The sequence below is a fragment of the Teleopsis dalmanni genome, chromosome 1, assembly GCF_002237135.1.
Source record: "Teleopsis dalmanni isolate 2A chromosome 1, ASM223713v2, whole genome shotgun sequence".
Classification (NCBI taxonomy): Eukaryota; Metazoa; Arthropoda; class Insecta; order Diptera; family Diopsidae; genus Teleopsis; species Teleopsis dalmanni.
Window position 1 is genome coordinate 233,628,666 of NC_051846.1, and position 12,607 is coordinate 233,641,272.

At 34.4% G+C, this 12,607-nt stretch overlaps 1 protein-coding gene across 1 annotated transcript; it reads left to right on the top strand.

Annotated features, from left to right (window-relative positions):
• Window positions 1-7,137: 7,137 nt before the first annotated feature.
• On the top strand, window positions 7,138-10,446 carry LOC119667693. Its single transcript, XM_038077001.1, has one exon. It carries the CDS (start codon window positions 7,138-7,140, stop codon window positions 10,444-10,446), a length of 3,309 nt encoding a protein of 1,102 aa, XP_037932929.1.
• The last annotated feature ends 2,161 nt before the right edge of the window (window positions 10,447-12,607 follow it).

Sequence of the window (12,607 nt, forward strand, 5' to 3'; positions counted from 1 at the left end):
TGTTTTGAAATTACATCTTGTGCATTGAAATTATATAGTTCTGGTTGAAAACCATGCTGTTTTAAACATATACTACCATTTTGAAATTCCATCTTGTGCTTTGAAATTATATAGCTCCGGCTGAAATCCAGGTTGTGTTAAACATATACTACTGTTTTGAAATTCCATCTTGTGCTTTGAAAGTATATAGCTCCGGCTGAAATCCATGCTGTGTTAAACATATACCACTGTTTTGAAATTACGTCTTGTGCTTTGAAATTATATAGCTCCGTCTGAAAACCATGCTGTGTTAAACATATACTATTGGTTTGAAATTCCATCTTGTGCTTTGAAATTATATAGTTCCGGCTGAAATCCAGGCAGTGTTAAACATATACTACTGTTTTGAAATTAACTCTTGTGCTTTCAAATTATATAGCTCCGGCTGAAATCCAGGCGGTGTTAAACATATATTACTGTTTTGAAATTCCATCTTGTGCTTTGAAATTATATAGCTCCGGCTGAAATCCATGCTGTGTTGAAAATATACTACTGTTTTGAAATTCCATTTTGTGCATTGAAATTAAATAGTTCTGGCTGAAATCCATGCTGTGTTAAACATATACTACTGTTTTGAAATTCCATCTTGTGCTTTGAAGTTACATAACTCCAGTTGAAATCCAGTCTGTGCAAAACACATATACTACTGTTTTGAAATTCCATCTTGTGCTTTGAAATTATATAGTTCTGGCTGAAATCCATGCTGTGTTAAACATATACAACTGTTATGAAATTACATCTTTTGCTTTCAAGTTATATAGATCCGGCTGAAACCCATGCTGTGTTAAACATATACCACTGTTTTGAAATTAAGTCTTGTGCTTTGAAATTATATAGCTCCGGCTGAAAAACATGCTGTGTTGAACATATTTCACTGTTTTGAAATTACATCTAGTGCTTTGAAATTGTATAGCTCCGGTTGAAATCCATGCTGTGTTAAACACATGTACTACTGTTTTGAAATTCCATCTTGTGCTTTGAAGTTACATAGCTCCAATTGAAATCCAGTCTGTGCTAAACACATATACTACTGTTTTGAAATTCCATCTTGTGCTTTGAAATGATATAGCTCTGGCTGAAAACCATGCTGTGTTAAACATATACCACTGTTTTGAAATTACATTTTGTGCTTTGAAATTATATAGTTCCGGCTGAAATCCAGGCAGTGTTAAACATATACTACTGTTTTGAAATTAACTCTTGTGCTTTGAAATTATATAGCTCCGGCTGAAAAACATGCTGTTTTGAACACATATACTACTGTTTTGAAATTCAATCTTGTGCTTTGAAATTATATAGTTCCGGCTAAAATCCATGCTGTGTTAAACATATATTACTGTTTTGAAATTCCATCTTTGCTTTGTAATTATATAGTTCTGGCTGAAATCCATGCTGTGTTAAACATATACTACTGTTTTGAAATTCCATCTTGTGCTTTGAAATTATATATTTCCGGCTGAAATCCAGGCAGTGTTAAACACATATACTACTGTTTTGAAATTCCATCTTGTGCTTTGAAATTATATAGCTCTGGCTGAAATCCATGCAGTGTTAAACATATACTATTGGTTTGAAATTACATCTTGTGCTTTGAAATTGTATAGTTCCGGCTGAAATCCATGCTGTGTTGAACATATTTCACTGTTTTGAAATTCCATCTTGTGCATTTATATTATATAGTTCCGGCTAAAATCCATGCTGTGTTAAACTTATATTACTGTTTTGAAATTTCATCTTGTGCTTTGAAATTATATAGTTCTGGCTGAAATCTATGCTGTGTTAAACATATACTACTGTTTTAAAATTCCATCTTGTGCTTTGAAATTATATATTTCCGGCTGAAATTAAGGCAGTGTTAAACATATTTTACTGTTTTGAAATTAAGTCTTGTGCTTTGAAATTATATAGCTCCGGCTGAAAACCATGCTATGTTAAAAATATACCACTGTTTTGAAATTACGTCTAGTGCTTTGAATTTATAGAATTCAGGCTAAAATCCATGCTGTGTTGAAAATATACTACTGTTTTGAAATTACATCTTGTGCATTGAAATTATATAGTTCTGGTTGAAATCCGTGCTGTTTTAAACATATACTACTGTTTTGAAATTCCATCTTGTGCTTTGAAATTATATAGCTCTGGCTGAAATCCAGGTTGTGTTAAACATATACTACTGTTTTGAAATTACATCTTGTGCTTTGAAATTAAATAGCTCCGGCTGAAATCCATGCTGTGTCAAACATATACTATTGGTTTGAAATTACATCTTGTGTTTTGAAATTATATAGCTCCGGCTGAAAACCATGCAGTGTTAAAAATATACTACTGTTTTGAAAATCCATCTTGTGCTTTGAAAGTAAATAGCTCCGGCTGAAAACCAGGCTGTGTTGAAAATATACTACTGTTTTGAAATTCCATTTTCTGCATTGAAATTAAATAGCTCCAGTTGAAATCCAGTCTGTGCTAAACACATATACTAGTGTTTTGAAATTCCATCTAGTGCTTTGAAATTATTTAGATCCGGCTGAAACCCATGCTGTATTAAGCATATACCACTGTTTTGAAATTAAGTCTTGTGCTTTGAAATTATATAGCTCCGGCTGAAAACCATGCTGTGTTGAACATATACCACTGTTTTGAAATTACATCTAGTGCTTTGAATTTATATAGCCCCGGTTAAAATCCATGCTTTGTTAAACATATACTACTGTTTTGAAATTAAATCTTGTGCTTTGAAATTATATAGCTCCGGCTGAAAAACATGCTGTTTTAAACACATATACTACTGTTTTGAAATTCCATCGTGTGCTTTGAAATTATATAGTTCCGTCTGAAATCCGTGCTGTGTTAAACATATATTACTGTTTTGAAATTCCATCTTTGCTTTGAAATTATATAGTTCCGGCTGAAATCCATACTGTGTTGAAAATATACTACCGTTTTGAAATTCCATCTTGTGCATTGAAATTATATAGTTCCGGCTGAAATCCATGCTGTGTTAAACATTTATTACTGTTTTGAAATTCCATCTTGTGCTTTGAAATTATATATTTCCGGCTGAAATCCAGGCAGTGTTAAACATATAATACTGTTTTGAAATTACATCTTGTGCTTTGAAAGTATATAGCTCCGGCTGAAAACCATCTGTGTTGAACATATACCACTGTTTTGAAATTACGTCTAGTGCTTTGAATTTATATAATTCAGGCTAAAATCCATGCTGTGTAGAAAATATACTACTGTTTTGAAATTACATCTTGTGCATTGAAATTATATAGTTCTGGCTGAAATCCATGCTGTGTTAAACATATACTACTGTTTTGAAATTCCATCTTGTGCTTTGAAATTATATAGCTCCGGCTGAAATCCAGGTTGTGTTAAACATATACTACGGTTTTAAAATTACATCTTGTGCTTTGAAATTATATAGCTCCGGCTGAAATCCAGGCTGTGTTGAAAATATAGTACTGTTTTGAGATTCCATCTTGTGTTTTGAAATTATATAGCTCCGGCTGAAAACCATGCAGTGTTAAAAATATACTACTGTTTTGAAATTCCATCTTGTGCTTTGAAATTATATAGTTCCGGCTGAAATCCATGCTGTGTTAAACATATGTTACTGTTTTGAAATCGCATCTTTTGCTTTGAAATTATATAGCTCCGGCTGAAATCCAGGCTGTGTTCAATATATTTCACTATTTTGAAATTACATCTTGTGCGTTGAAATTATATAGCTCCGGCTGAAATCCATGCTGTGTTGAACATATACTACTGTTTTGAAATTTAATCTTGTGCTCTGAAATTATTTAGTTCCGGCTGAAATCCAGTCTGTGCATAACACATATACTACTGTTTTGAAATTCCATTTTGTGCTTTGAAATTACATAGCTCCGGTTGAAATCCAGTCTGTTCTAAACACATATACTACTGTTTTGAAATTCCATCTTGTGCTTTGAAATTATATAGTTCTGGCTGAAATCCATGCTGTGTTAAACATATACTACTGTTATGAAATTACATCTTCTGCTTTGAAGTTATATAGATCCGGCTGAAACCCATGCTGTGTTAAACATATACTACTGTTTTGAAATTAAGTCTTGTGCTTTGAAATTATATAGCTCCGGCTGAAAAACATGCTGCGTTGAACATATACCACTGTTTTGAAATTACGTCTAGTGCTTTGAATTTACATAGCTCCGGTTAAAATCCATGCTGTGTTAAACACATATACTACTGTTTTGAAATTCCATCTTGTGCTTTGAAAGTATATAGCTCCGGTTGAAATCCATGCTGTGTTAAACATATACTACTGTTTTGAAATTCCATCTTGTGCTTTGAAATTATATAATTCCGGTTGAAATCCATGCTGTGTTGAACACATATACTACTGTTTTGAAATTCAATCTTGTGCTTTGAAAGTATATAGCTCCGGTTGAAATCCATGCTGTGTTAAACATATACTACTGTTTTGAAATTCCATCTTGTGCTTTGAAATTATATAATTCCGGTTGAAATTCATGCTGTGTTGACCATACACTACTGTTTTAAAATTACATCTTGTGCTTTGAAATTATACAGCTCCGGCTGAAAACCATGCTGTGTAGAATATATACTACTCTATTGAATTTAAGTCTTGTGCTTTGAAATTATATAGCTCCGGCTGAAAACCATGCTGTGGTGAAAGTATACTACTGTTCTGAAATTACATTTTGTGCTTTGAACTTATACAGCTGCGGCTGAAATCCATGCTGTGTTAAACATATACCACTGTTTTGAAATTACATCTTGTGCTATGAAATTATACAGCTCAGGCTGAATAACCTGCTGTGTTAAATATATACCACAGTTTTGAAATTACATCTTGTGCTTTGAGATTGTATAGCTCCGGCGGAAAACCATGCTATGTACAAAATTTACTACTGTTTTGAAATTACATCTTGTGCTTTGAAATTAAATAGCTCCGGTTGAAATCCAAGCTGCGTTAAACACATAAATTACTGCTTTGAAATTTTATCTTGTGCTTTGAAATTATATAGTTCTGGCTTAAATCCATGCTGTGTTAAACATATACTACTGGTTTGAAATTCCATCTTGTGCGCTGAAATTATATAGTTCCGGTGAAAAACCGTGATATGTAGAAAATACACTACTGTTTCGAAATTCCATCTCGTGCTTTGAAATTATAAAGCTCCGGGTGAAAACAATGCTGTGTAGAAAATATACTACTGCTATGAAATTACATCTTTTGCTTTGAAGTCTTATACATCCGGCTGAAATCCGTGCTGTATAGAAAATATACCACTGTTTTCAAATTCCATCTTGTGCTTTGAAATTATATAGATCCGGTGGAAAACCGTGCTATGTAGAAAAAATGCTACTGTTTTGAAGTTCCATCACGTGCTTTGAAATTATATAGCTCAGGTGAAATCCATGCTGTGTTAAACATATACTACTGTTTTGAAATTAAATCTTACGCTTTAAATTATATAGCTCCGGCTGAAATCCATGCTGTGTTAAACATATACTATTGGTTTGAAATTCCATCTTGTGCTTTGAAATTATATAGTTCCGGCTGAAATCCAGGCAGTGTTAAACATATAATACTGTTTTGAAATTACATCTTGTAAATATGCAACCCAATGTTGACTTTCGTCAACCTTGCACATATACGGTACTTTAAAATATAAAAACAATATTAATTTACAGTTTCTTGGCTCCAAGATTGAACTAGCATTCTCGATCGCTCTATGCATTTCAAGTTCCGAATGAACAGCACGCGTTTTATTTTTGATATTCTTTCTTTATATATTTTGTTTTATTACATTTCGAAGTGATTTTTTTAAATTTCAATTTTTTAAATAAAGTGTAATTTAATTAATTTCAATAAAATACAAACTGTCGTAATTTTAGTTTTTTTTATAACTTCAACAAATACAAAAACTCTTGTATTTCTCATTGGCGCCCGAGCAGGGACTTGAAATCAAGTAGTAAATAATTTAAAAAATTTTAAAAAAAGTGAAATTTAGTGATCATTGTTCGGTGGAGCTGCATTTGGCAGCATCGTGATTTTCGTTGAGTTTAATTTTCATTTTCCACGTGTGAAGTGGTTGCGGTGAATGTCGGTGTGGTGTCAAGTATCAGCACCAGACAAAAACCTCTAATAATAAAAAAAAAAATCAACAAATTGACAAAGAAGAAGCCAATTTCATCTATCTGATGAAAACATGTGCAAGCTGCTGCTATTGGTTTTTATTGCTTAATTATCATTGCTACTGTTGGCCGCTGCTACTGCAGTTTCCTGCTCAATTCTTATTGCTGCTGTTGGCCGCTGCTACTGCGGTTTCCTGCTCAGTTCTTATTGCTGCTGTTGGCCGCTGCTACTGCGGTTGCTGCCATTAATTCCACATTGCTGCTACTGGCCGCTGCTACTGCAGACTGCTACTGCATTTCGCTGCTGCTGTTCGCTGTCACTGCAGATCGATACTGCTCTTCATTGCTGCTTCTATTCACCAGTGCTGCTGTTTTCTCTTTCTGGATGGAGTGCAACTGTAACACCACTGCCGTTTGCCAGGTAAGAAAGTGCAAATAATGAAATTGTTGTACCAGGTCATGCTCTGACTAAACAAAATAGTCAAGAAAAGTATTTCAAATAACTTTCGCACTGGTAATTATTTGCACTTTTTAAAATACATATATTTATTTATCTATTCCTATAATAAATTATTTGACAAACGTGAAACAAATTTAAGAAGCTGAGGTTGAGCTTCATTTACAAATACGTTCGGTAAATCCAATTATTTAATACAAATAATTGAGTAATTTGCAGGGGCAAATTATATACAAAGTAAATGCATTTTTCGTTTTCGTTTCGCTAATTTCTCGCGTTTACTTTGTTGGAATTTACCCATAATCACAATATTGATTATTTATCGTTTTTTATTATTGTATAAACAAAGTGAGTGCATCTTTCGTTTCGCTAATTTCTCGCGTTTACTTTGTTGGAATTTACTTACAACCGTCGCTCAACAGTATTCAAATACTCTTATCGTTCTTTGCGCTGCATTGCCTTCTTTCTTAAAAAATTTTGGTATATTCACTATGTCAACTAAAAAGCGAGCATCATCCCCACAAAAAAATGAAGAATTGGATAAACTACTCCAGCAGCGAGAAACTGTAGTGGCCAGTATCTTGCGTATTAAAAAAGTAATTTCGGAAAAAACTGTTGATTTAAACCCTGTAGAACTGGAATGTAGGTTGGACATTCTCAATTCATATATAAAACAGACCATGATTTGTCAACAAAAAATAGAGTGTATCAATGAGTTTGATGTATTTCGGCCAGATCTAGAAGAAATCTGCGTTGCTTCGAAATCATTGTTTCTACAGGCGCTAGGTAAAAATCGCAAGTCTAGTATCCCTGATACTTCGCATGAATGCAGCAATCATCGTTCCAGGCTGCCAAGTATGCGTTTACCTAAATTTAGCGGGAAACATTCTGAGTACAAAAACTTCATAAGCCTTTTTGAAAGCTTAGTGCACAATGATCAGTCGCTAACTGATATTGAAAAATTCAATCATCTCATTTCGTGTTTGTCTGACGAAGCTCTTGGTACAGTTAAGGCATTTCAACTCACTGAAACTAATTACTCAAAGGCATTAGCTAGTTTAAAAAGAGTTTACGATAACACTTGTCTAATCTTTTTCGATAGCATCTCGCAGCTTTTTGAACTGCCAGAAATGAACAAGCCATCTGCTTCTGCATTACGCAATATCATAGATACTGTTTCTGCCATATATGAGTCCCTATTGTCAATAGGAGATGATAAGAACATTTCAAATGCGGTTCTTATTCATTTAGTCATGTCAAGAGTCGATGCCGCCACGAAATCTAAATGGGAGGAGCAATTAGATTACAATAAGCTGCCACTCTGGTCTGATTGCGAGACTGCGTTAAATAAGCGATACCAACACATTTCTGCTGACGAAGCTTCTACGTCAAGGTCTCGATCGAACAGGCTAAAACAAGACAACTGGCAAGGTAAGAATGTAAAATCGTCACTTATGTGCAAGAAAAATAGTTCGCAAGAGGAAAGTAGATGTTTGTTCTGTAATGCGAAGGAACATGTAATAAATTCATGCTCCGCCTTTGCTGCCCTCTCAGTTACTGAACGGTTCAATTTCATTAAATCATCTTCGGCATGCATAAATTGTCTCAAGAAAGGGCACACGGTATCTAGATGCAAGGCGTCACACTGCAGAGTGTGTAATCGGTCGCACCATACTCTTTTACATCAATATTCTACTAACACTCCTCAAACAGGTTTATCTTATAATACAGAACAACCTATTATTTCTCGTGCCTCTGTGAATCATAGCTCATCGAATGACGATCAAATTATTCTAGCCACTGCAGTCATAACCATTCAAGGAAGATCTGGAGAGTATCAGCTGGCCAGAGCACTGCTCGATTCCGGTTGTCAAGTCAACCTTATAACCGAGGAACTTGCACAACGACAGCAACTAAAAAAAGAAGCGAAAACTCTAAACCTAATTGGCATTGGTGAAACAAACTCCACAGTACGGCAAAAATTACATGCCACTGTGAGATCACGTATTAACTCTTATGAGTTTTCTACTGATTTTTGGGTAATGCCTTCAATCTCCACTTACCAACCCGACAAATTTGTGTCAATGAGTAATTGGAATGTTCCTTCCAATCTTTCACTTGCTGATCCACACTTTCACAAACCGCAAAAGATAGATCTTCTACTTGGTGCCGAAAGCTTTTTCGAACTGTTGTCGATTGGACAAATAAAACAAGGTACTAATCTTCCAATTCTCCAAAAAACTTTACTTGGATGGATTGTTTCAGGAAAATATAAAGATGTCCCAAGTAATGCATCTAAGATATGCAATTTAATACGCCTTCAAGAAGCAGAGTCAACAGGTGATTTCTGCTTAAACTCTCTTGTGAAAAAATTCTGGGAATTGGAAGAAATTCCCAAGGAGCTCACTGTCAAAAAATACACAATAGAACAACAACACTGTGAGACCAAGTTTCTCAACACAATTTTACGCTTACCTTCAGGGAGGCTTAAGGTGCAGATTCCTTTCAAGTCCAACCCCAACCTTCTAGGTCAGTCATATGAAACAGCAAAAAATCGTTTTCTCTCACTGGAACGCAGGTTGTCGAAAGACTGTATGCTTCAGAAGCTGTATATGGAGTTTATGGCAGAGTATCGTGACTTAGGTCACATGACATTAACTACTGACAACTTTTCTTCGACACCTCATTACTATATACCGCATCAGTGTGTGTTGCGGCCTCAGAGTACCTCGACAAAACTTCGCGTCGTGTTCGATGCTTTATGCCGAACATCTTCACAAGTGTCGTTGAACGACATTCTAATGGTTGGTCCAACGGTACAAGAAGAATTGTATTCAATCCTACTTCGCTTTCGTATGCACAAATACGCGATGACTGCTGACATTACAAAAATGTACCGTCAAATCGAAGTTGACGAGGCAGATCGCAATTTCCAGCTTATTCTCTGGAGGGAAAAACCTACGGATCAGATTAGCGTTTATAAACTGAACACAGTGACATATGGTACTTCACCTGCTTCTTTCTTGGCAACACGTTGCCTAAACTACTTAAGTGACCTGTACAACAATTCTCATTCAGTTGGAACAAGGGTTATCCGACATGACTTCTATGTCGATGACCTATTGACTGGTGCTGACAGTCTGAAGGAACTGGAAACAATTCGTACCCAATGTACTGAAATTCTTGATTCGGCTGGACTTAAATTAGCGAAATTGTTTTCAAACCATAAAACGTATGACTCGTCAGACTTCTTTCTAAATGTTAATAATACTGATTCCACAAAGGCGCTAGGTATACACTGGACTCCCCAGAATGATACGTTTAAGTTCCATGTAGACGAAAAGTTTCATGAATTGCGAGCAACAAAAAGAAACATACTATCAGTATCAGCTCGGCTCTTCGATCCCCTCGGACTAGTATGCCCAATAGTGACTAACGCAAAAATTTTATTGCAAGAACTTTGGCTTCAGAAGCTTGACTGGGATGAGTCAATTCCTATGCATCTCGATTCTAGCTGGCAAGCATTCAAAAGTAACCTGACTCAGATGGACTCTATTTCCATTCCGCGGTATGTTCATATTCATTCAAATATAAAATGCGATATTCACGGTTTCGCCGATGCGTCAATAAGAGCGTACGGCTGTTGCATCTACGTCCGAATCCATGATTCGAATGGGATTCATTCTGAGTTGTTAACTGCCAAATCTAAGGTTGCTCCTTTAAGCACAAAATCAGTACCCAGATTAGAGCTGTGTGCCGCTCATTTATTGGCCAAACTATGGTCTCGATTCAGCCGTTGATTACTTGCGAAATCTAAATCTAAATTTTCATCTAATTCATTTTTTTATTTAATAATAAACAACTCTACTAGTTAAAATTTAATACATTAACAAAAAAACAAATATTTGTATTTCTGCACACCCAAATTGCTTTTTCTATAATTTTACCTTTTTTTCTTTTTTTTTTTTCTCTCTGGTCTCTCTGCTGTTGACGTCAACTGGCGAAGAACCTAAAAGTTTATATTAACACAACAAAAAAAAAAATTTTGTAACCCCTTACTTTATTCTTTCTCTTAATTTTGGGTTTCTTTTTTTTTCTGTTAATATACCTTAAATTTAATTTGGATATATATTAAAAAAAAATGTTTTTCTTTTGTTTTTTTTTTCAATTAATTCCATTGTATATTAACGAAATATGTATATATATAATTCAAAATCAAATCAGATCAAATCAAACTATATTAATCATTTTATAAATAAATAGATATGTGCAATAATAATAAAAAAATAAATGTGTACAATTTGCTTAAATAAATATGTTAACTATACGTAATCGCAAAGCAAATAAAACAATATCAACGGGTTTATATATGCACCGGACAAGAGCAATTTGTGATCAAAAATTTTAATGCAATTTATTTAATGTTATTTAAGTTAAGAGGCAGTGCAATGACAACAAAAATTGTGTTATTATTTAATCTTTGAAAGTGATATCTATGGTAACACACGCGCTGACTATGAATGTTTATGCGATCATTTCTTTTGCCACAGTAATTTTTACGTTAATGAATTTGGCTATAAATACATTGACAAAGGTGACTTATCTGTGAATCCTTCGGTGATGATATTAAAGATGATTGGGTGATACTCTGCTGTGATGTGGTTTTCATAATTCTGGCGACTGATGTTTGTTACTGATGCGGCTCATACGAACTGTTGCTGATGCCAAGGTGTAATTTTTGCTGCCCGGACGACAGGTTGCTTTCCTGCTGTTTTAGCTGAGTTAGCCGTAAATGCCTTACCAAAGGCAAGGTTTATTTATTTGATTGTGTATTCTTGTGTATTATTTAATTGGCACTAATTTTTCCAGGGAATTTTTCCAGGCACTAATTTTTCCAAATCCTGGTATTATGAATTTATTTGTATATTTATTTGATTTGCATTAATTTTTCCAGGGAACAAAGTGTTCTTTACAATTCCTGGTTTTATGAATTTAATTGTATATTTATTTGATTTGCATTAATTTTTCCAGGGAACAAAGTGTTCTTTATAAGTCCTGGTTTAATGGATTTTATTGCATATTTATTTAATTTGCAATCATTATTTTGCAATCATTTCAACTTTAAAAATTTCACAAAAAAAATTCAAAAATAAAAATTTAAACTTTTCAAAAATTCAAAAATACTTTGTATCAACAGTTTTTCAAATCCTTCGCGGCTAGCTGACTGTTTAATTCTCCCCGCAAGTCTGTTGAATCGCTCTATATATTCCAAATCTCTTAACAGCTACTCGCTGTTATTCTTCAGATCCGTTTTTGCTGTAATTTTGGCAGTTAACACTTCAGTTAGTTTTGCTTGCTGTTCGTTACAATGCTCCTCCTTTCTCTTACAGTCTGTACTCAACTCTCTTTTATATAAACTCACCATCCCCTTTCTCTTTGCATAACTCGAATTGTGGTGAGTATTTGCTGTTTTTGGTATGCCCTTGTGTCAATACATTTATTACGTATAATATAGTTTATTTAGTTGAGTTTATAAAAAAAATTTTCTTTCTTAAAATATTTTTTCTTTCCTAACATACATTGTGACCGAAAAGCTTTCGGAAATTCTCATTTAAAATTCGCGCGCTGTATATTTTTCGATATTTTAAGTTTATGTAGTTTGGCAGCACTATCCTTAATTACTATGCCAAAAATGAGCGCGATCTGTCAGACAGTTCGTTTACGGCAGCTGTTGAAACCAGTTCACCTCAGTAGTGCGTTGCGAAAAAAACAATGGAAAAAAATATTGAACAAAGAGTTTGCATCCAATTTTGTGTTTCGAACGAAATTTCGTGTGCAGAATCGTTGCGAATGCTACAAAAGGCTTATGGGGAATCAGTTTTATCGAAAACTCAAGTTTATGAGTTGTACAAAGCCTTTCAGGACGGTCGTACGACCGTCGAAGACATGCCGCGTTCTGGA

Excerpts from the sequence above, each read along its gene's own strand:
- LOC119667693 (XM_038077001.1), top strand. The coding sequence starts at position 7,138 with ATGTCAACTAAAAAGCGAGCATCATCCCCACAAAAAAATGAAGAATTG.